The sequence below is a fragment of the Notothenia rossii genome (assembly GCF_949606895.1).
Source record: "Notothenia rossii genome assembly, chromosome: 11".
NCBI classification, from domain to species: Eukaryota; Metazoa; Chordata; class Actinopteri; order Perciformes; family Nototheniidae; genus Notothenia; species Notothenia rossii.
In genome coordinates, this window is record NC_136910.1 from 6280257 (window position 1) to 6304088 (window position 23832).

A 23832-nucleotide genomic window follows, 5' to 3' on the forward strand; every position below is an offset into this window, starting at 1 on the left:
CTGAAGAAGCGAATTAAGACGCGTAAAAAACAACTTTGACAGCTAAATAAAGCAATTAGGACACACTTATTGCACAGAGACACACATAGAGAGAGGGAACAGCCGCAGAGTGATTGTGATGCACCACCACGGTTCATTTCATTATCTGGAGTATTATGAAAAGCTGTTCAGGTACATATAGAGGACCTTAAGACCTGTGCTGTTATTGCTAATGCCTAGTGGGGGATAATGAAGTCCCACTTACAGTACATGCGGATATTAAAGGTCACGGCTCCTGTTAACAACGCTGGTGTGAAGAGATCATTGAATAAACAGCACAGCTTATCTTCTCTCTTTAGTAGCTGAACACATAGAGGTATTTTAAGATAGGCGTAGTAAGGAGCTCATTAGAGCCTGAACATGCTGTCGTTGTAATGCTGATGTTAAGAAAACTGTATAAAGATGTAACAGAAGAAATTCTGATCCTTACAATATGAGGGTTGCTTTTTGTATATTGGCATGCTATCTTTCGGCGGCACAACAAATATTATTTTAAAAATTGTAGATCAATAAAGGCATGATTTTGTCATGTCACTTATTTTTGCTCCTCCTAGTTAGTGAGATCTAGGTCTGATTGTATTCGACTACATACATTGGTACATGTTCAACGTTTTTTTCCTAATTAAAAGGTCCCCTATTACACTGTTTTTCATAAGTATATCACAGGTTTCAGATATATACAGAACCTGTCTCTGATTGGCTGAAACACCAAACAGATCATTGCAGCATTACCCATAATCCCCTCTGTTTCAGCCCTGTTTCCAAAGTGCTGATTCTCTGTCTGTTACTTTAGATGAAAATAAGGAGCCCCTCCCCACGCCCCTCTGAGAGAGATTTGGTTACAAAGAACTCAATGGTGCTCGGAGGAGATTCAGGTGATAAGGTGGGAGGGGGGGGGGGGGGGGGGGGGGTACCTTGGTCAGTGATTGGCTAATGGTTACACAAGACAAAACATTGTTATGATGACATCATAAAGTGGGCAAAATCTGATCAGCTCATTTTCAGACAGGTTTTTATAGAAATGGATCAGGACAAAAAGAGAGAGAATCTTTGTTCCTGAAACTTTCAGAGTCTCTTTCCACAGAGGGGACACATGTTGATTTAGAGGAGACATGAAGAAGAGGGGACACATGTTGATGTAGAAGAGACATGAAGAAGAGGGGACACATGTTGTTGTAGAGGAGACATGAAGAAGAGGGGACACATGTTGATGTAGAAGAGACATGAAGAAGAGGGGACACATGTTGATGTAGAAGAGACATGAAGAAGAGGGGACACATGTTGATGTAGAAGAGACATGAAGAAGAGGGGACACATGTTGATGTAGAAGAGACATGAAGAAGAGGGGACACATGTTGATGTAGAGGAGACATGAAGAAGAGGGGACACATGTTGATGTAGAAGAGACATGAAGAAGAGGGGACACATGTTGATGTAGAAGAGACATGAAGAAGAGGGGACACATGTTGATGTAGAGGAGACATGAAGAAGAGGGGACACATGTTGATGTAGAAGAGACATGAAGAAGAGGGGACACATGTTGATGTAGAGGAGACATGAAGAAGAGGGGACACATGTTGATGTAGAAGAGACATGAAGAAGAGGGGACACATGTTGATGTAGAGGAGACATGAAGAAGAGGGGACACATGTTGATGTAGAAGAGACATGGAGAAGAGGGGACACATGTTGATGTAGAAGAGACATGAAGAAGAGGGGACACATGTTGATGTAGAAGAGACATGAAGAAGAGGGGACACATGTTGATGTAGAAGAGACATGAAGATGAGGGGACACATGTTGATGTAGAAAATACATAAACAAGCGGATTTTGCATAATAGGTGACCTTTAAAGCATTTAAGATATGCTGGCAATACATCAGGTCTCCCTTGAAAAAGAGATCTATGATCTCAAGGGACCAATCTGGTTAAATAAAGGTTTGAAATGAAATGAAATCAGAAGTACAGAGCAGTACACTACAGCTGAGCTCAAGCAAGTCTTCTATTATTTCATGCTGAATGCAATCCATCCTCACAGGGAGCACAGCCCCTTACAGAATGCTGCATTATACATCTATCGACTATAATTGAGACACTGGGCCCCCTAGTGGTAGCATCACAAACTGTGGTAATGGTTTTGTTTCTCCTCTCTTTACATGAGCTCTCCCTTCAGCACATAACACACAGCAAAAGAGCAGCAATGCAGCAGCCTATTGCTTCTGACACATTTCCCTCTCCTGCTGCTTGAAATGTGTGTTTTTGTGAAGTGTAAAAGGATTAAATGAGCCAATTAAATGCGTATAAAGGGGGTTCTTTTCCAGTTCTACACATTTAGATCAGTTTAAATGTCATTTGAAGTACTACTCTTCAAGTGAAATCTCTTTTTTATTTCAAATCTGTCTCTCATGAGCCCCATAACTTTGTAGAATTGCATTTGAAATCACTGAAATGACCCATTTAAGAGTTACTTAACACCAAGCGTACAGGCAGCGTTTTCCCTCTCTCTTTGCCGGCTCGCTGCACCCGCACAGCGAGGGGGACCCAAGTTCCCATCAGCAAAAACACGTGGGTTTGCTATCCTGGCTCCAAAATGGTGGAATGAGCTCCCCATTGAAATCAGGACAGCAAAAAGCCTACACATCTTCCGGCGCAGACTAAAAACTCATCTCTTTCGACTCCACTTCGAGCAATACAATTATTAACAAAGCACTTATATACTAATAAAGGACTGGCTTATCTAAAGCCAGTTGAGTAGCACTTGAAATGGTTTGGCTCTATGAAACCTGATGGACTTAAATGATTCTGTTTTCTTCAAGTTTGTATCTTCCTGGTCGAATGCACTTATTGTAAGTCGCTAAATGTAATCTAATGTAAAAAATGTAAGTCTAACACCCAGCAGTGGAAATGGCTTGCTGTAGCTACACCTCACTGTGAAATGATGGCATGCTGTAGTACACATATACCTCACTGCAGCAAAACAAAAAGTGGAACCACGAGAGGTCAGCAAAAAAAACGATTTTCTGTCATTTTTTTGTCTGAAACCAGAGCCCAGTCTGTTCTGATTGGATAGGAGGCCGGCTCTGTTGTGATTGGTCAACATAGAGTAAACCCCCGCAAAAAGAACAATAGGGCCCCTTTAATTATATCATCAGCTGTTTACCACATACAGTATATCCTCCCTCTAGTGAGAAAAAAAGCACAACATATTTTCTCCCTAGGTCTTTTCCCAAGTGGAGCAGCAAAGAAGCATCTTATTTGAGAAAGAATCACTTTAAAAATACCAAATTACATCAAAGTACAGAATACACACATAGTGGCCACGTTATAAGCCATCGCTTGAAAAACACACCATCTTTCTAGATGTAACACTCGTGTTAGCGTTGACTCTTTGGACCCCCTGCAGTTTGCCTATAGCGCAAACAGGTCCAAAGACGACGCCATAGCCCACACCATCCACACTGCCCTCTCACACCTGGACCAGAGGAACACATATGTGAGAATGCTGTTCATTGATTACAGTTCAGCATTCAATACCACTGTGCCCTCCAAGCTGGCCATCAAGCTCAGAGACCTTGGTCTCAACAGCGCTCTCTGGATCCTGAACTTCCTGACAGGCAGACAGCAGGCAGTGCGGGTGGGAAACATCACATCATCCACCCTGATCCTCAACACCGGAGCCCCTCAAGGCTGCGTGCTCAGCCCTCTCCTCTACTCCCTGTTCACTCACGACTGCGTGGCCATACACAGCTCCAACAGCTTCGTAAAGTTTGCTGACGACACGACCGTCATCGGCAAGATCACACACGGCGACGATACGGCGTACAGAGAGGAGGTCGAAAACCTGACATCTTGGTGCCAGGATAACAACCTCCATCTTAACGTCAGCAAAACCAAGGAGCTGATTGTGGATTACAGGAAGCAGCAGAGAGAGGGACACGCCCCCATCGCCATCAATGGGACTACGGTGGAGAGAGTCAGCAGCTTCAGGTTCCTCGCTGTCCACATCACTGAGGACCTGACATGGACTCTTCACTGAGGACCTGACATGGACTCTTCACTGAGGACCTGACATGGACTCTTCACTGAGGACCTGAAATGGACTCTTCACCGAGGACCTGACATGGACTCTTCACACCACCACCATCACCAAGAAAGCTCGACAGCAGCTCTTCTTCCTCCGCAGGCTGAGGAGGTTCAACATGGACTCCAGGATACTCTGTAACTTCTACAGGTGCACCATAGAGAGGATCCTGACCTTCTACAGGTGCACCATAGAGAGGATCCTGACCTTCTACAGGTGCACCATAGAGAGGATCCTGACCTTCTACAGGTGCACCGTAGAGAGTATCCTGACTGGCTGCATCACGGCCTGGTACGACAGCTGCACCGCCCTTAATCGTAAGGCTTTACAGAGGGTGGTGAAAACTGCAGAGAACATCACCAGGACGGAGCTGCCATCCATGGAGGACCTTTACTCCCAGCGGCTCAGGAAGAAATCCCTCAGGTTTATAAAAGACCCCCATCACCCCCAGCCACAAACTGTTCAGTCTGCTGCCGTCTGGCAGGCGTTACCGTAGCATCCAGACAAAAACAACAGATTCAGTGACAGCTTCATCCCGCAGGCAATAAGACTGTTGAACAACTGAACTGCTGAAACAATTTCATAACATTCATCTGCTACTTAGTAATTATTTATCTACTATCTAATATATCATTCCAATAACTTGTATATAGACTCGTATTGCACTATTCCACTTTTTTTTTCTCACTTTTAAAAAAAAACATTTTTCTTTGTGTATTACTTTTAATATAGTATATTTTAATATTGTTTTAATATTGTCTGCTTATCTGTATTATAGTGTTGCATTGTTGGAGAAGCCTGTGACCTAAGATTTTCAACGACATAATTACTCTGTAGCTATGTTAGTTTGACAATAAAGAACCTTGAACCTTGAAAGTAGCTGCCACTTCAGGGGAATGGCGGCTATCACATTTTGGGAACAAATCTGCTCAGTTGAAAAATAAAGGGCACGTATTTTTAGCCTGCTGTCGCTGTCTCTGCAGGTTTTGATCAGTTGTTGAGGCTTTGCTGTGTCTCACTGCAGCCTGAGCACAGACTACCGGCTACAATGAGAAGTCTCCTGAGATATAAATAAATGTTATGTAGTGATGTAGGTGTTGCATCCCACACAGCCTCGCTCTGTTTTCTATCTTAGCCTCCATGCTTTTTGCCATCTATTCATATCACAGCACTAACATGTCTCTGTCTCTCACACAGCACCTGTCTGTGAGGGTTTACCTGCTGCTATCAGCATTTTTTTTATATTATAAAATCCAGATATTCATTCACCTCGAAATGCACTGCCATAGGGTAAAAGAGCCACATCATCACAAAAAGTTTTCCGCGTCAACTCTCCGAAACTAAATGAGTGCTCTGATTTGACCTCATTTATACGGAAGAGGGATCTATAATTATCTGAGGGAGGGTTGTGGAGGAGGGAGCAAGCAGGGACAGATATCTCAAAGGGAAGAATGACGAGCAGGAAACTACAAAGAGGAGACCTCATTTCATTTCAAGTGTCCAGACTACAGGTGAGTGAGGGGGAAATTGATGACATGTCTAGACAAATAGAGAGGTAGGTGTGATATGGTATCCTGCCAAGAAAGGCACAGTGGTTGGTCACACATGTAAGGATAAAGCCAGTGAGATACAAATATATGTATCTGATTTCAAATCCTTTACTGAGCCTCACTGGGTCTGTGTCCAGGAACATGTCAAAAGTAAGTAGATTAAAAAACGGTGCTGTTAAAAAAAGTCTGAGCCACTGAATAAACACACTAATGTGGTTTTAAATGTGATGAATAAAGAAATCAATAATTAAACAGATACAGTTGAGTAAGCATTCTAACATTTGCTATTTAAAATAAAACACAGTTATTATAATTAAACCTGAGGAGGACATGAATGTGTGTCCTACATTGCATTGCAATCTGAAAAGTGGAACCAGTGCAAAAGAGCCTGCATTCTTTCAAATGGCCAGCAGGGGGAAGATACACTGGTGACAAAAAGGAGCGAGCTTTATTAACTCTGTAAACATCTTCCTGAAAGGTTTATGGATTAAATCGCCAATTAATGGTCTTCTTTAAAACAGCCTGATGTCCATGTTGTCGATTAAGGGCACAATGTATCACAATCAGAATCGGTTTGATTACCAATATGTTTACACACACGAGGAATAAGCATTGAGTATACTTTGCTACCTTGTGATTGACAAGTCGCGACAACAACATTCGTCAGCATTTTGTTGTAGCAAAAAAGTCTCCAAGCATGTTTTTGCTAGTAAATATTAGAGTCAAAATTAATATATTTATGTGAATTAGAGTTAATTAATTTTTAGTTTTTTTAATTCTTGTTTAAGTCTTTTATTTTATAATTTTTTTTAAGTGAAGAGACGGATAACTGGAATGCAAATACCTTCAATAAAGTATTTAAAATAACGTACCTAGCCCCGCACGGCATTGCCCTTCCCCAGCTCAACCCTCTCGTCTAAATATGGTCACTTCTGGAAAAAATAAAACCAAGATGGCGCCGGCCATAATGCCAAACTTGAGGGTTCAAAACGGTAGTCTAGAACAGGGGTTCCCAAAGTGGGGGTCGCGTTTAAAAAAATTAAATTGAAAATTTAAAAAATAATAATTATAAAAAATAATTGATTAATGGTTTTTATATATATATTTTTTTAATTATTATTAATAATAACGTTTGCATAGACATTTTCAGGGGCGGACTAGCCATTTGTATAATTTCCCCGCAACGAGGCTCCCCCTTTGACAACCCACTAGCGCAGTGTTTGTGCGGAAAACTGAAATTAATTCACTGGCACCCCCCCCCACCCCGTCGACAGGGGGTCGCCAGTCTCTGGCACTGTTATTTTTGGGGGTCGCGGGGTGAAAAGTTTGGGAACCCCTGGTCTAGAAATCTAATGGGTGATGTCAGAGTGACTACGTCCACTTCTTTTTAAGGATCAATCAGAGTCGAAATCCTCCCCTAGAATCTTGACTACATGGTTTACAGTATACTCTCTATGTGAACATGATTGTATGTTATACATGAAGACGTAGTAGTAAAGATATACCATCCGGCATAAGCATCCTTAGAGCCGTGTGGATAAAAAGCAATCTGTTTTTTATTCTTCCTTCGTCACAAACAAGCAGCTCACATAAAGCACAGATAATAAATCCACCAACAACGATAAAAAACCAACTGATTCCAGTCTAAATTATGAATGTACTGGCTTTAGTACGGCTTGTGCTCATATTAAAAGCAGTTTGGGAGGCTCTTGTGGGCCATGGTTGTGTTTTTAAGTGTAGCATCTCAGCAGTAGTTGCAGAACGAGCTCCACTGACTCCTGCAGTTAAGATTAAACACCATCATTATCAGCACCATTGGAACGGAAAGCGCTGTGGGGTCAAGACAAAGGAGCTGAGAGAAGCAGATATGGGGATCATTTAGACGCACCGTGATCACCCTCTAATCACTCGTTTCTTTTATAATGCATGAATTTCAATGAAGTAATGAAGATGTAAGTCGATGTTTGCATGATTAAATAAGTGCACCATAATGACCATAGTGTCAGCGATGTCAAATCACATCGCATCAAACGTATTCACAAACAACGGTAACTCAAAGGGCTTCACAAACCAGCAGCACTGAATAAAACATTCTAATCAAATGGAATTTAATGTGAATAAATAAAATTCAGTTCAAATCCAAATAAAACGGTGGGTCTTGAGTTAAGGAGAAGAAACACACAACCAGTACTCAGTTTAAAAAGGGAGCAACATTTGGCACACACACACACACACACACACACACACACACACACACACACACACACACACACACACACACACACACACACACACACACACACACACACACACACACACACACACACACACACACACACACACACACACACACACACACACACACACACACACACACACACACACACACACACACACACACACACACACCGAGAGATTAAATCCTAAAAGCAGAGCATCACTCAAGCTAATGACTTTGCTCACGAAAGAGACAGATACACTCACATTCCATTGTATCACTCACTGTGTTACAACCTGCAGTGTCCATTTTAATGTTGGTCACAATCATATGAAGCAGCCTGAACAAACTCCTGATTTAAGGCTCGAAATTGCCTTGAAGAAAGCTAGGAAAACAACGAGGGAATAGAGGATTTCGGAGGCAAAAACATCAGCAGCAGCCGCCATCAGATTTCACTTCACGTACATAATTACACTGATGGCAAAACCAGTGCAGGCTTAGACCCAAAGAAGCCAATAAAAAAATTCACAAATTCTCACATATTCTCAATAACACATTTCCTAACACCTAAGAGTCCAATTGAAAGAGTAAATACTCACCCCAGGCAATTCATCTTGTTAGCTGTCACCCATTGCTCAAAGAAAGAAACTAAGTTACACCGTCAAATAGTGAGCAGCTTCACTATAAGACTGCTTCATTGCTGGCTCTCTGAGGGGGATCAAATATATGTTGGGACTTTACCAAGTGTCAGGGGAAAAACGACCGCCAGCAGAGAGTGAGCAGAATAATGAGAATAAAATCCATCCGGAGAAAACACAGAGAGAGGGAGGGGAAGGTAGAAGAGTTCGGGGATGGGTGGGGGAATCGTAAAAAAAACACAAAGAGATAATAATAATAATAATGTTGTTATTGGTGCTCGAGCAAATAGGAGTGTCCTTGAATATAAAAAAAGTTGTCAGTGTTTGAATTATTCATGACCAATTTAGCACACAGAAATCCTGTCACCTCATTTGTCATTTCAGGTAACCACAGCACTCACTGACCTCATACTGCTGGAAAGGCTTTATACTGTATATTAGTGCCACTAAAAATAGAACAAAGTGGTGTAGTAGTGGATGAGAGCCAGCGTAGTAAGACAATAAAAGGTTTTGATTGGCTCTACTTGTGGAGGAATCTGTGGACTAACTGTCTGGGGATTGAGAGAACGTCTGGTGATTTTGGCGCAAACAAATCCTCTGGCTACCCCAGTGCTTTTTCACGTTTCCACTTCATAGAAACTCACAAAATCTGTTGCGTGTATCTCCAGGGACAGTGGATACAGAGCCACCGGTATTACATTATGTTTCCATGAAGCGAGTACTCGACTAAATCTGTCTGTGGTTCGTCATCACACACACTTCCATGCTGTGAGTTTCGCCTCACGTTGCCAATACTCATTTACGGCACAAAAACTCATAGCTCGGGCAGTTAAGTCCGAGTTTCACTAACACGGATGAAGCGACTTGGAGGGGGTCACTGTGGGTTTACTGTGGAGTGGCAGATGGGGCCCACCTAAACCTAAAGCACAGCTCTGAAACGGCTGGCAGCGGTCGAAACCCCCGCGCTAATCCATCCTGCAGGACGAGCACCGGGAAAAGCCTGTTTACCCGTCATTATGACGAAAAAAACCCTGCAGATTATTTTACTTTTCAGTACTTGAAATATATGACACATTTGGGATGTGTGTGTGGGATACAGTAGATGGGGAGTAAGGGCTGCACAATTAATCGATTTGTATCGAAATGTCAATGAGGACTGGTGTAATAATCCCAGGAAACACAAAATGTGTTAAATGTTGAATACAATATGTTATAAATAACATCTTGAATGAAGTATTGTGGAGCTGCTGAGACATCCCAGCTTACAACTACCGGTAGTACATATTCATTTTCAAAGGTCCTTTCATCTCATTTATAATGAAAATGAGAAATTAAAAATGAGTAATCCCTCTAATACTGCCATTCATATCTCAAATGCCTTAAAGTCAAAATAATACAAATTAGCACAAAATGATTTGTACCATGGGACCGAGACAGTGGGGGATAACATGGAAGAAGCCATTTTTAAATAACAGATGTCTTAGTCACAAACAGTGGCGTTTTTATATCTACAAAACAACTTAGATGTGTATATATATATATATATATATATATATATAAGTTCCTGGTGCTTTTTTAAACACGTAAACAAATAGCTTAAGGCTATCCATGGTTCCCATAGAGAGGGGGGGGGGGGGGGAGGACACTCATCACCGAGGTCACAATATCAATGGATCCAGCAGAGCAATAGCCTATAGGCATAACACAGAAGATCAACTAAAGATATGACATAACATAACTTACCAAAGCTGAAGCAGATGGTCAACTTCATTCAATTTCTTTCCGTTTTACTGATTGTAATCGCTACACGCTGCTCTGTCTCGTCACCTCTTCACAAACAACTACAATTTTGCGGCTCATTTACTTTACAGCCAATCAGCTCTCTGAATTATGAGATGACGTTTGGTAGGTATGTCAGCACTTTGCCCCTATGGTGATTATTTTGTTGCCGCACACTTTGAATAGAAACAGACTCTGAGCATGTGCAGTGTAGTTTTTACAGCACCCATTCATTTAGACAGTGAGAGAGAGGGGGTCGATCGGGGCTTGACCCACGTCACTCAAAACGGCTCAATAGGCACACTGTAGACACTAATTAGAAGAACACAGACTAAAACAGCAATGTACAGACGAATCAGATGATCAAACTTGATCTTAACATATATTTTAAGATGTATTTTTATTGCATTTTTTTGGAATTATAATTTGAATTACTTTCTGCTGACACTAGGTGGGGCTGTGCCACTCGCCACTGGTCACAAATGATGCATCTCTTTTTATATTTACCAGTAGGCCACTTGGTACATTTCCCCTCGTCTCAAAGCCTAGACTCAAGACGCTTGGCTAGAATCCAGATAGCAGAAGTCAACTCTCTACTTTCTACCAGCAGTTTATTCTGCACTGTGTTTGGTGACCCCTTGTAATGGAAGTTCAAACGCTTTGTCCTTACCGGATGTTGGAGATGAGCTGTCGGTGCTCTTCAGTGTTCAGGATGTCTGGCAGCACCGAGGCCAACCACTCCACTCTCTTCTCCGCTGCGTACTGCTTCAGAGCCGTGAAGAGCTTCTCTTTCACTTCGGGTTCATCACCTAGAATCTGTTCCACCTGATGCAGAACGGACAGAGATGTTAGAGGGGAGAGGCTGTCAGCTCATAGTTTAACTCAAAGCCTGATTGGTACTATGAGAAACTTTGTCTGCAATTAAAAAGACAAATTGCCTTAAGAAGGGCTCTTGAGTTTGAGTTAAATATTTTTTACTTCCTTCGAAGAGTTTCATCTTCCTTTGTTCGTTTTTATTCCCTCACAGTGTACATTTTGTAAAAGGATTACACCAGTGAAGTGAATGAAATTACACACATACATTGTTTGAATGTAATAGTATTTAGCATATTTAAGGAAAACATCTGAAGTGTTGCTTTAACTTTTGCAAAAACATGGTGGAAATGAAACACTTGGTTTCAAAACTGAATTTTTCAGGTCTCATGACTAAATATGCAATTCATCTGGTAAACAAAAGGTTTATAGCAATGCTATTTTATAATTCTGGTTTTGAGATATGTTGATTAATCCATTAGTAGACAAAATTGAATAAGTGTTAGAAGACTACGTACTCTTCAATCTAGGTAAGCCCTAATGAATCATTTCCAATAGTTGTATCATTCAAACAATTGATCACATTAAGAACAAAGTCAAACCCAACTTGAACAGAAAAATAAGTTAACCTGCGCTGTTCAAGGCTTTTATTATAGGTACATAGCTACAATGAAATTCTTAGGTCAGAGGCTCCTCCAACAGTGCAACACAATACAACAGATAATAGTGCAAGTAAATACAATCAAATAGAAATAGTGCAGAATAGTCTATATACAAGTAATTGGAATATTAATGAAGTTGCAGTTGCCGTTTGAACGTACCCTCCTGTTGAACTCCAGAGCTTTGTGTTTGCGGTCCAGCCTCGCTCCCTCTCCTCCCACCTGACTGTCCTCTATGCTGATGCTGTGTTTCTGCCACGGGCCGAGACACAGAACCCCCAGGCGGAGCGTCCGGCCCTGCGAGGCTTTGATCAGCGCCGCGGCCGTCTCGTGCTGCCGGACGGGGATCCCGTTCACCTCCATGACGTAATCCCCCGCCTTCAGACCTGCACGGCCCGCCGGAGAGCAGGGCGAGCAGTCTTCCACCAGCAGGGGGCAGTCTCCTACGATGGTGAACCCAAAACGACCGTCCGGACCCGGTATGATGTCCATCTGTGACGCAAGAAAAAAATAAAAGTGTAAATGTAATGAAATTTAAGGAATTAAACTCCCCAAAAGACCCTTATTGAATAATTATTTGCCCCGTTATCTTGAACAAAATATTAGCTTGTCCCACATGCCACTATGATAAATAATGAATCCAAAAAAGAACAAGAGTCTCGATGTATTGAAGTAAATGGGGGGCCTTATTTAAAAAGCAGCAAAATCATATCACATCATGCATTTATAAACTCTCACAAGAAACGTGCAGCTGAGATTGTTAGTGCAGAAGTGTATTAAATGTTAAGATTTTAGAAAGTATGCACTTCGTTTGGAAATACAGAGCATTCGATAAGACAAATAATAATTGGATTAACCTGCACGATTTCGATGACAGTGTGAAAAGGGATGTTTTATATATATAGTATCGCTGTTGTCAAATATGGCCACAATGTACTTAAATTCGTCAAACCTTTTCCAAATGTTTTGTTCACCATAGAGGCATGCGGGGTTCAAGGATTCAAGGTCACACAGAGCGAGTGACGGACATACAATTAATCATATTGCGGGTGAAGAACACCTTTAGGAACATACCCCTAAAGACTTTTGATCAATCTAGATGTCACATATTGCGGTATCTCCACAGGCATTAACCTACTTATGCATTATTGCTGTGATTCAGGAGCTGTCAGACCTGCTGTATGCGGGACACCACTCCGATGCTGGGAGGGATGTTCTTCTGAGTCTGGGCGATGGCCACGACAGCTTGGGGGCCCAGCGTTGACACATTGTGGCCCTCGATCTCCAGGACCTGGTCCCCCGCCTGCAGCCCGGCCAGGTGAGCGCTGCTGCCCTCCTCCACCGACAGGATGTAGCTGGGGCCATTGCCGCCCAGCAGGAAGCCGAACTCCTCAGGCCAGCCCTGGTTGGACGACGGCATGCTGAGGACTTAAAGGGGGGGAGAGAATATGAAAGATAGGAGAAGGAAAATAGTCCCCACCCATGATCCAAGGACTTTCCAAGGGTCTTGCACTGGCTATACTGCGGACAAAAGCTACGAAATGAAGAAAGCCCACGCATAGACATTCAAACACAAGCACTTACCCACTTTGGCCAAAATATTCAAGTCAAGTGACATTTTTTTGATCGAATAATCCTTTGCTTGCGTTCAAAGTGACTACGTTTTTGTCCCCGGTCTCTTCTCCCTTCTGCTGTCTTTCGCATCTCAAGATGTACTCGTGAGTGCGGCTCTGTAACCCTCTACCCTGAACCATGACACACTCAGCGGTCCCTGACCTGGTTCACAAACTCCAAAGCAGCCAATCAAATGAAGTCATTGCAGGGATTGTGACCTTAATTAGCTTTAGAGACAAAAGTTCCTGCAGCAATTCCATTTTTTTTTAACTCCCTGCAAGTCAATCCTGTTGAATGACAATGATATAATAGAGCACACAACTGACAGCATGGATTTCAGAGCAGGCAAAAGGTAAAAAGTGCAATCAAATTGGCTTATATTTTAGGCATTCTGAAATGTCAAAATGAGACATGGACAGTTCTCAAAAACATATCTAATATGACAAATACAGAATTACAGATATACACATGTTGGATTTTGTTAAATATGATTCAATATAAACCCCTCTGGCTCAGCTGGAAGCTAATTTTGCTCCACAGCCATCACACAAAGCTGATAAAAGACTTACAGAAATCTTTAGATGGATACCGAGAGCCCCGTCGGATAGAGTATCTGCCTTTTTTGTTTTGCAAAAACTTCTTCATCTTGAATGTCAAACAGCGGGCGGCCTGCTGGCAGCCAATCTGTCTCCTCAAATGTTATATCTTTAGAAAAAACCCAAGGACAAGTCAAACGGAAAGGGTGACAAACTCAAAACAATACCCCATTCTTCCACCCTTAAAACCACAGCAGTGTCCTCATAAGCAAAAGGTGAGTGTACACGGGCAGCGAGTGCAATCTCTGTGCGAGTGTGTCAACGAGTTAGTCCTGTTCCCTGATTCATCCTCGGGCCGGCCCGCCTGCACAGTGTTAATCAGAAAACTGGGACGCGTGCACCCAGGCACCTCGGTTCCTTAATAATTCTCTCTCCCAAACAGGGTATTGTGCGAGGCCTCATTTTTCTATAAATACACCAACATGTCTTTTTCCTCCTCCTGCTCTCTCGGCTAGGTGGCTCTCCGAGGGACCGCTCGTGGCCCAGAATCACTCTGAGTCGACGCAGCCCAGCCTGATGAGGACTAATTGGAGCGTCTGCATGCCTGGGAATGCGTCCGTCCGTGTGTGAGCACAACGAAATGTGCCGTCCATTGAGAAGGAGGGGGGGGCAATTTAAGACTTCAGCCTGTGGGATTAGTTGGATTATGAACTGAATCTTCAGTGCTCCTCCACCCCCCATGTCATTAATACTGAAGGAACACATGCTCCCCTCAAATAAAGAATGCAGACACTGACTAGTGGAAGGACACATTGTGAATGTGACATTATGACAAGTGACGGAAAGTTCACACAGTGTGAAGATAACGTCTTTCAATCAGAACTATCTTTTTAAAGGGGCCCTAATATGCTTGTTGGGGTTTTGCCTTTCCTGTAGTGTGTTATATAGGTTGTGCATGTTAATGGTCTGCAAGGGCTAAAATCCAATACCAATAACAGTACCCAATAATAAAGAGAACGTGTAAAGGCTGTAGACAATTCAAAAAATCGTGTGGCTGTAAAATCAACATGTAATAGAAAAAATAATCATATAGTGAAAATACACAAAAGCTTGTCAATTACAATAAGATGATGTCAATGTAATGTGTTAGCTTCACCCTTCAATATGAGAAAGTACTGTATATAGTGCAGGATATTTGAAAAAACATATTATTATGTATTTGATTGTATTTATGATTGATTGGACATCTCAGATACACTAATTGTATGACGTAGTATTTGTAGAGGGTGTGTCAATAAGAGCGGGTAACATGTTGCAGTCAGTAATACATTTATATGAAAAGTCATTACAGCTGAAGAGAAAGTAGTGACAAAGTTATTGGAGTTCAAACTGTCATTAGGTGCAAAGCGTGCAATAAAGAAAAGACAGTCCGGCTTCAACTGAATAATTCAACACGGATGCTGCTCGCTACAATCAAACTCCTCTTACATTACAGCGAAGACGTTTACTCACGTGTGACAAGACAGAAACTGACATATCACAGGCAATCAACCCTGATAAACCCCCCTGTAATAAATTATTCTTCAGAGAAATCGTGAAGGATTTTCAACGTATACATTGTCCAGTTATTGTTTGAAACATGAACATGACGTTGATATAGCCTGATGTGTTTGCACGAGCGTTTGTTTACATGAGAATGCTAGCAACGTTTTAGCCAACGTAACGCTTTTAAGGAATTAATGAGTGACATTTTGAGCCCAAAATATGTTTCTTTTATAGTTTTCATTGTGTGTTTTTACTTTATTTATTCAAGATAGTATGTTATTTTTCTTGCAACAATTCGCAGGTCAAACGATAAAAAATGTTTTAAAGTGTGTACTTGCTAAATGAATTTATGACAATATGTATCGATTATCCTTTAGTCATGTTTTTAAATATTATAAACAAGGGGCTTTAAATAAAATACATCTTCATTCGTTATAATTAAGGTGGAAAGCATTTAGAAAAAATGCATTGTGACCAAAAACACATAAAAAATAAGAAACATATAATATTGTCCACACCTCACATCCTGTACCTTTTTAAACAGCATCCATAGATGTCCATGCAGAGCTCCAGAGTAAAGCTTTCCTCTCCGGCACCGAGAGCTGTAATATGAGTGTCGGGCCATGTCAGCAACCAGACCCAACAGGTGTCCTGTGATGCCGTGTTGCATTGTGTGGAGCTCTGGAAGGCAATGACAGAGAAAAACAAGCCTAAGTAACTAATAGTCGGGAATTCAAGCATGCACTATAGCCAAAATGTTATAAAGGTATTCATAAGGGTTGAATTTCAAGCCAAAATAGAAGGAAGTGTGTGCATTAAATAACCTTTAGCCTGTTTTTCATGTTTGAACTTTGTAGCAAATACATGCGTTAAAGTCAATGGCATTGTCATTTGTGACTAAGATAGTGAAGTAATAGCTATAGTTTTAAAGTGTCGAAAAATAAGAGTCTTCAGGGAAAAGGCATATAAGATGAAAATATGACTGTCTATTAATTATATAAATTACTTGTGAGCTTTAAAAAGTAATATGAGGTTAAAGTAAGCATAGAACGTGTTAGAAATTTGAATTAAGAAAACCCTTAACACAGGTGAAATAAGTACTCTTCTTATTATTCACTTAAGTAGCCTACAAGTAGCAATACCAAAGACAACAAATACTATTACAAGTAAAAGTATTGCATTTAAAATTGTACTCAAGTAGAGGTAAAAAAGTAGCATAGTAGCAAAATTACTCATTATGCAGAACGGCACATTTAATAATAATAATAATAATAATAATAGATTTAATTTGTTAGCGCTTTTACAGGTGCTCAAAGACGCTTTACAGATAATAGTGAAGAAAGAAAGAAAAGAGAAGAAAGGAACAACAAATAAATATATAGTTAAAGTTAAAGTCAAATAATACAAAAACAATCACACATTAAAAGCCAGATTGAAGAGGTGAGTTTTTGTGAGTTTTTTGAAGGTGGTGAGGTCGGTGCAGTCTCTGATGGGTTGTGGGAGTTTAAGATTTAACGTTTTAAATAATCACTCAAGGAAAGTACAAGTACCCTCATTTTTTACTTGAGTAAGTGTAGTTAGTTAAATTCCACCACTGCCCTTTAATATTTAGACAAACTTTACATATCGAAATGGAGTTACAGTAGATACTCCCCCTCCTCCTGCAGTAGGTAAACCCAGCTAGCCCATCAAACGTTAGCTTTGAATGTAGCTACATCGATGCTAAGGAAGTATCATTGTTTACAGAGCACCAAAGGGGATGCTAGTGTCCATAGCGCGAACAAACTAAGCTATGTTATCGTGAGATAAAACACTTACAGACAGCTATGGGTGACCAAGACTAAAAGGTGAAGGAAGAAGGTAAGTAAAGGACTTTAAGAGGTGAAGAAAGTGGGAATATCTATGCTAACGTTAGGTACTGATTTAGGTTAGCATGCTAACGTCAACTTGTCCATGTGGGTATTTTTAGGAGTGGTACATCATTTTGTTTAAAGTCGTGTTTACACAAGCAGATACACTGAATAGTAACACAACTTTTTGGTGAGTTTGCTCCCTGTTCGTGTTGACTTTGCACCATTAACACCTGTTGTATCGTCTCTCTGAAGCCCCCAGGTGAGATGGATTTCCTCACCCTGTTCGCTATCTACGTCACGGTGGTGCTGACATGTATAGTGTTAATTTGCAAATACTCAGGCCAGCAGCAAACTCCATTTAGTATCCTCTTCAACTTTGTAGGAAAGGTAAGAGAAGATGCAGGTTGACTGTATTCCCATAAACTGACACTGTGTGGCACTGTTTGACTAATTTATAACAATATTAAAACATGATATTCACTGCAATTAAAGCTGACAAATATTCTCTGCACAGGTGTTTGCACCGATCACACCAAGATGGCTCCAGAAGTTTTCACAGAGGACCTTACACAGGCTGTTTCATCAAAGGTTTGTAGTTCAATTCCTTCGTTTTTTTATATAGATATCTTTTTTATTTAACTTTATATCACTTTTTGTATTTCCCTGTACAATACTACACACAATGTGTCTATGAAAAGTATAGATACATTTTATTTTCTCAATGTTTATCCAGTTTGGATCATCTCTGAATAAATCAAAAGGTGTTTATTGTATATATAGCTTTTATTTTTTGTGATTTTCCTTTTTTATTATGTAGTTTCATTTGTATTAAACACTAATTTTCCTTTCATCCTTTGACTCTTGAGTTGCTCTGTGTAGAATAGTACATGCCCCAAATGTGGAATGAATAAAGGCTTTTTATTTAATCCTATATACCTCTGTAACATCATAGACAACAGTTCCAGTTATACTCCTGCATATCTGCCTTCAATCTTTGTCATTTGCTTCTATTTGCAGGAACAACATGTTCATCTACCTGCACATCCTGATAGAGGCCGCTGTGTTTGCAGAGTTCACCTACGAGGTGTTTGGCTTCTGCAGGGATATGGACACCAGTCTGATCAGCCTGTCCGTGCCTTATATCCTGCTGGTTATCAAGAGTCTCTGCTTCTACCTCTGCATCAGGAGAGATCCAGGTTCATATTATACTAGCTTTCAAAGTCATTTGTTATCTGCTGCAATATTAGGAAATATGATATGAGACAGACGAGGGAGGTTAACCCTGGTGTGTTGAGGTGTGATATATTAAGAACTCGTATAAGCAATACGTTTGTGGTCTACATGGCATCAATCATTGTGCACTAAAACAGGCCTCATGTGAGTCCAAGTCTTGGGAATAACGGATCCGGCTAACGTGCCCTTTCCACTCTGGTGTCTGTTTTGTTCTTGGCACCAACCTAAAGCATCTGTGTTTTCATATGAGAAATGTTGTGTTGTTTGCATGTGTACGTACTCCTGTTACATTTGCTGCTCATTTCCCTACAACCATCATTTAGTCTAAAAAAAAAGCAATATTAGTCCATATTACTACTGGTTATACAGCCATGTGGATTGAGGGTGTGCAGGACATTAGGTATTAATTGGTAATTATTATTTGATATGACTCGATTTTTTGCCTTTTATTTGGCAGTTAAATTTTTTCTCTCCTCTCAACCTTGGCAGGCACAGTGACGAAGAAGAAAATTGCCGGCCAGCTGCACATCTATCCGTATGACAGGAGGCTGTTTCACCCGGGCGTCTCCTGTGAAACCTGCGAGCTCGTCAAACCGGCTCGCTCCAAACACTGCAGTGAGAACAGAAATATGAACAGGCAGCATAGTTAACATTGTAATGCATTATATTTGCAAAGCTTAGAATACAGAATCATACTCACTGTCTGCGTTTCAGGGGTCTGCAACAGGTGTGTTCAACGCTTTGACCACCACTGCGTCTGGGTGAACAACTGCATCGGTGCTCAGAACACACGCTACTTCCTGCTTTACCTCTTCAGCGTGTGCGCCGCGGCGGGCGATGTGGCCGTTCTAACAGGAGACATGCTGCTTCACGCCGTCCTGAGGTCAGGGCTCCTGAGGTCCAGTTATATAGACGAGGAAGGCCAGCAGCAGTCAGCAGGGCCTCTGTTTGTTGTGCAGGTGAGACTCCATACTGCTGACATAGTGCATGTCGCGGCTACCTTCCTTTAACCTCAAGACACGTAATACCTTTTGTCAGGGAATAATTTTGCCCTACATGTTTACCTTTCGCCCTCTGACGCAGCTGACCAACCTTGAGCAGCCGTTATCTCCCATAAGGAGGGGCTGCCCTAGCAAGTTGTTGTTACCATTTTATGACCGGGCAACTGTCTGTCAGAGATAGTTATTGTTGTGGGACACCTGGAACACATCCTTCTCGGGGTGTAGATGACCCCGAGCCATAAGCGACAAGAAATGTGATTCAGTGTCCTCAGCTGTTTAGTCTATCTGTTGAAGAATGTTGATTATTACACTCTGAACTAGTTAAACCTGGAGCTACAGGAGGGTCCTTCAGAGTTGATTATGGCATCTCAACCGTGTGGTCAGACCGTGGCCCGTGACATGTCTTGTGAATTCTCCGGCCGAAGCTCCAAATAAACCGTCAGTGTTTGCCATCAAAGCTCCAGCTCTCCATCGTGTCTCTCTGAGTCCTGACTCCTATTGCTTCAGAAGTTTTCCCCACACCTGTCAGAATCAGAATACCTTTATTAGTCCCACAGAGGCGAAATGTACATTGTTACAGCAGAAAAGAGCCAAAGACAGCTTAATGTTACCTAAAGCATACATACAAAAGTATTAAAGATTTTTTTTTAAATAAATTATAATCAAAAAAGTTACACATTTTACAAAATACACATCTCTCTTTCTGCAGCATCTGTTCCTGACCTTCCCCCGAATCGTCTTCATGTTGGGATTTCTGGTCTTTGTCTTCTTCCTCCTTGCGGGTTATGCTCTTTTCCATTCCTACCTGGCTCTCGTGAACCAGACCTCCAACGAGTGGTACAAAAGTCGAGGTTACGTGTGTCAGCACTGCCAACCGACTGCAACCGCTGACCATCTCTGCAGCCCGGCACCAGACCACTCTAAAAGAAACTACTACAGCAGAGGAATACTCCGAAACCTGGGAGAGATCTTCTTCCCTCCACGTCCAGTTCACAAAAAAGACAACTAAAAGAAATTACTTGTCTGTGTTGTTATGCTGCATTTTTTTGTACACCCCCTGGGGTCACTGTGCCTAAGAACTACTGCTGACTGAAATAATAAAGTTTACGGTAGCAATTTATTTACGAGCTCTGGTGTCTACCTCCCACACAATGTATTGTATTAATAAGCTCTGGCAACATTTACAGCAAACACAAAAGTAATTAGATGTTTTGACTGCCAATTTAGAACATATTTGTTCATTCTTGTTCTGCCATTGAGTAAAGCTGGAGCATATGTCCTGCCATTGTAATTGTTCAATATTTGTTAAAGGCATTACGACTCAGGTTTTTAATGTTGTGTACTTATTGTGAACTTTATATATTTTGCATCCAAGTGGGATTTGAACACTTTTCCTAAAGACTAATGGGAGCTGTAGTTTGATGCAAAGAAGGGACAGTGTCCTTGGCTTTTTTGTTGAAGCACTTTTGTAGTTTTGAATACGCAGTTATTATGGAACATATTTCATTAATTGTGTTATTATTTTTGAAAAGACACAGTGGACAGGGCATTAGCTTGACCGGAAGTGCAGTTGTTTGGGTGTTGTTCTGGACCTGGCTTCTTTTTGTAATGCCTTGTAGCCTATAATCAAAGCTTAGAATACGACGTGATTATGCTATAATGTATTAAAGATTTGTTCTTGTTTATTTTAAAGAAAAACATATGCATGTTTTAAACAGTAAATGAGCTTAACCGGAAGGGAACTGTATTTGTTCCTTTCCCTTTAAGCCGGTGCGGAAGTAACCTCAGAATTGCTTCAACACTTTTACACCGAAGTGGAAGGTCAGGATTTTGTCAGCGACGTATCTCAACAAACTTATTTAAACAACAAAACTACCATTAACACAAAACTGGACGTAACTACAAGTGCTGACATTAGCGACAACCCGTGACGTTGCACGGTAGGGAACACGAAGTGTTGTAACGGCTATATAACGGTTAAACAGTTATTGTATTTGTTTTAACCTGACAACACGTAAAGGCTATTTAACGGTCAGACAGTTATTCATATTTGAACCTGAAATCACGTCTCTTGTTGTTTACCCTATGTCTGGGTCAAAATGTACCCGGTTAACTGGAGCTCTGGTGAAGCCGGTACTGGACTCGGTGGACAGTGTCCTGTTTGACTGCGACGGGGTCATCTGGCGGGGGGACCAGGCCATCCCGGGAGCCTCTCAGGTCATAAACCTGCTTAAGGAAAGCGGCAAGAAGGTGTTCTTCGTCACCAACAACAGCACCAAGACCAGGAAGATGTACGTGGAGAAAATGACCACAATGGGGTTTAATGCGACCGAAGAGGAGGTGTTCGGGACGGCGTACTGTTCAGCTATGTACCTGAAGAATGAGTGCAAACTGGAGGGTAAAAAGGTGTACCTGATCGGAAGTAACGCGATGAGAGACGAGCTGCAGGCGGTGGGGATTCAGCAGACCGGGGTGGGAGAGGACCATATATCTGGGAAGCAGATGGACTGGGCCAACGTGGACCTGAACCCCGAGGTGAAGGCGGTGGTGGTCGGGTTCGATGAGCACTTCAGCTACACGAAGCTGAACAGAGCCCTGCAGTACCTGATCCAGCAGCCTGGGTGTCTGTTTGTGGGGACCAACAGGGACACCAGGCTGCCCCTGGAGGGAGGCAAGGCCGTGCCAGGTAGGGACTGCACACACACACACACGCACACGCACACGCACACGCACACACACACACACACACACACACACACACACACACACACACACACACACACACACACACACACACACACACACACACACATATAAGGCCTCAATTGTGTGCCAGCAGGTCATGAAACAAATCTGATAGTACTAGCACTAGGTACTGGATACAAACACATATTATAGGGGGTTAAGTCAGGTTAAATCAGTGCAGCACACATTAACAATAGTCAGTGGATCTTCTGCACACAAAGCTTACATTTTAGGCCAGACCTGAGGCTATAACAACAACAAAAAGCATGCACTAAATTGTGCATAACATGCTCAATACAAAGTCAGACTTTAACTGTATAACATGTGTCAGGTAATAAGTATTAGGTCTACTTCCTGGAAAGACATGTCTTAAACTCACGTGCATCTCACCTGTCTGGATTTCTAAGCTCCACCCATCCAAAATGCTATGAGGGATCATTATAATTTAAAGCGAGGGGGAGTGTGTGGGAGAGAAACTCTTACATGCACTAAACCCATATAGGGGAACATCCCAAAGTGCATAGTAGGGCCCCTTTTCATCTAACTTGCTAGATTGAGTGTCCTCACTACTCCACTTCCTCTCAGGTACCGGCTGCCTCCTGCAGGCCGTGGAGACCGCCGCCCAGCGCCAGGCCCAGACGGTGGGCAAGCCCAACCGGTACATGTTCGACTGCGTGGCCTCCCAGTTTGGAGTGGACCCCGGCCGCTGCCTGATGGTGGGCGACCGCCTCGACACGGACATCATGCTGGGCTCCAACTGCGGCCTGAAGACCCTCCTCACCCTCACGGGGGTCAGCACGGTGGCGGACGCCGAGGCCCACCAGAAGAGCGGCTGTGCGGAGAGGCAAGGGATGGTGCCGGATTATTACGTGGAGAGCATCGCTGACCTGCTGCCCGCTCTGCAGGGATGAACCTGGACTGAAAGACTCCATTACTCACCAGAAGGGAATCTGTTTCCTTAAGATATATATGATACAAAGTTTATTAAGATATACATAATTTATCTATTTTGGAAATGCCTGCCAATTTAACATTGTATTAATGATTGCTTATAACATAAGAACAAAAATTCACAGTGTTGTGTATATCTTCCGTTCCTGGGGGAAAGGGGAAGAGAGAGTGAACTTTAAAGACTGTCTGTGATGCAAGATCCTCTTTAGCAACTACAAGTCAAACTCGAGGAGGATGAGCACATACTAGAATGTGTTGTAACATGTGATGAGCACATACTAGAATGTGTTGTAACATGTTTTGTTCAGGTTTACAGCTGTTTTAACGTATATAAATAACAAGCACCGAGTCTACGTGTCTGACTTGAACTCTCTGTGTATTATAACCTTTATTTTCACACCTCAGCAGAAGCAGATACATTAATGGGAGTGAGTCACAGTGGTTCATTCATGTTTTAAAGTGAACCCGGTCTTCCTTTTGACTTCTCGTGCTCTCTAACTTGTCCCTGAATAGCTGCTCAAATCCCTAATAAAGCTGAAATTATATTGACTAAATAAACGTCTGCTCGCTGTGCTGGC

General features: G+C 41.9%; 3 protein-coding genes across 12 annotated transcripts in view; 2 read left to right on the top strand and 1 right to left on the bottom strand.

Annotated features, from left to right (window-relative positions):
* Positions 1–16661, bottom strand: part of grid2ipb (glutamate receptor, ionotropic, delta 2 (Grid2) interacting protein, b) — a gene marked incomplete at its 5' end in the record, with an annotated part of 62234 nt that extends 45573 nt beyond the window's left edge. For 3 of the 9 annotated variants that reach the window (XM_079657011.1, XM_079657014.1, XM_079657012.1), the window contains 4 exons: positions 10975–11129; positions 11939–12268; positions 12951–13204; positions 13960–14273. In XM_079657011.1, coding sequence (XP_079513137.1) covers positions 10975–11129; positions 11939–12268; positions 12951–13204; positions 13960–14035 — 815 coding nt within the window. Of the gene's footprint in view, positions 1–10974; positions 11130–11938; positions 12269–12950; positions 13205–13360; positions 13499–13959; positions 14274–16003 lie in introns of those variants that run through there. The other 6 variants (XM_079657018.1, XM_079657017.1, XM_079657010.1 and 3 more) reach the window with 4 other exon arrangements.
* A 483-nt stretch (positions 16662–17144) lies between these two features.
* On the top strand, positions 17145–20882 carry zdhhc4 (zDHHC palmitoyltransferase 4). Of its 2 annotated transcripts, none has more exons than XM_079657034.1 (7): positions 17145–17318; positions 17577–17711; positions 17839–17912; positions 18342–18520; positions 19047–19172; positions 19272–19516; positions 20268–20882. In XM_079657034.1, the coding sequence occupies exons 2-7, from the start codon at positions 17589–17591 to the stop codon at positions 20565–20567; spliced, it is 1047 nt and encodes a 348-aa protein (XP_079513160.1). In that variant the 5' UTR covers positions 17145–17318; positions 17577–17588; the 3' UTR covers positions 20568–20882. The 2 variants fall into 2 exon arrangements, with proteins under 2 accessions (XP_079513160.1, XP_079513159.1); XM_079657033.1 differs by having other exon boundaries at positions 17148–17331.
* A 417-nt stretch (positions 20883–21299) lies between these two features.
* Positions 21300–23733, top strand: pgp (phosphoglycolate phosphatase). Its single transcript, XM_079657037.1, has 2 exons — positions 21300–22244; positions 22889–23733. The coding sequence occupies exons 1-2, from the start codon at positions 21644–21646 to the stop codon at positions 23212–23214; spliced, it is 927 nt and encodes a 308-aa protein (XP_079513163.1). The 5' UTR covers positions 21300–21643; the 3' UTR covers positions 23215–23733.
* The last annotated feature ends 99 nt before the right edge of the window (positions 23734–23832 follow it).

What these genes read in the sequence shown, in the direction of transcription:
- zdhhc4 (XM_079657034.1), top strand. Translation starts at nt 17,589, where the DNA reads ATGGATTTCCTCACCCTGTTCGCTATCTACGTCACGGTGGTGCTGACA. An exon ending in TCTTCAACTTTGTAGGAAAG is followed by an intron (nt 17,712 to 17,838) that starts GTAAGAGAAGAT and finishes TTCTCTGCACAG; the next exon opens with GTGTTTGCACCGATCACACC. An exon ending in CACAGGCTGTTTCATCAAAG is followed by an intron (nt 17,913 to 18,341) that starts GTTTGTAGTTCA and finishes TTCTATTTGCAG; the next exon opens with GAACAACATGTTCATCTACC.
- pgp (XM_079657037.1), top strand. Translation starts at nt 21,644, where the DNA reads ATGTCTGGGTCAAAATGTACCCGGTTAACTGGAGCTCTGGTGAAGCCG. An exon ending in GGGAGGCAAGGCCGTGCCAG is followed by an intron (nt 22,245 to 22,888) that starts GTAGGGACTGCA and finishes ACTTCCTCTCAG; the next exon opens with GTACCGGCTGCCTCCTGCAG.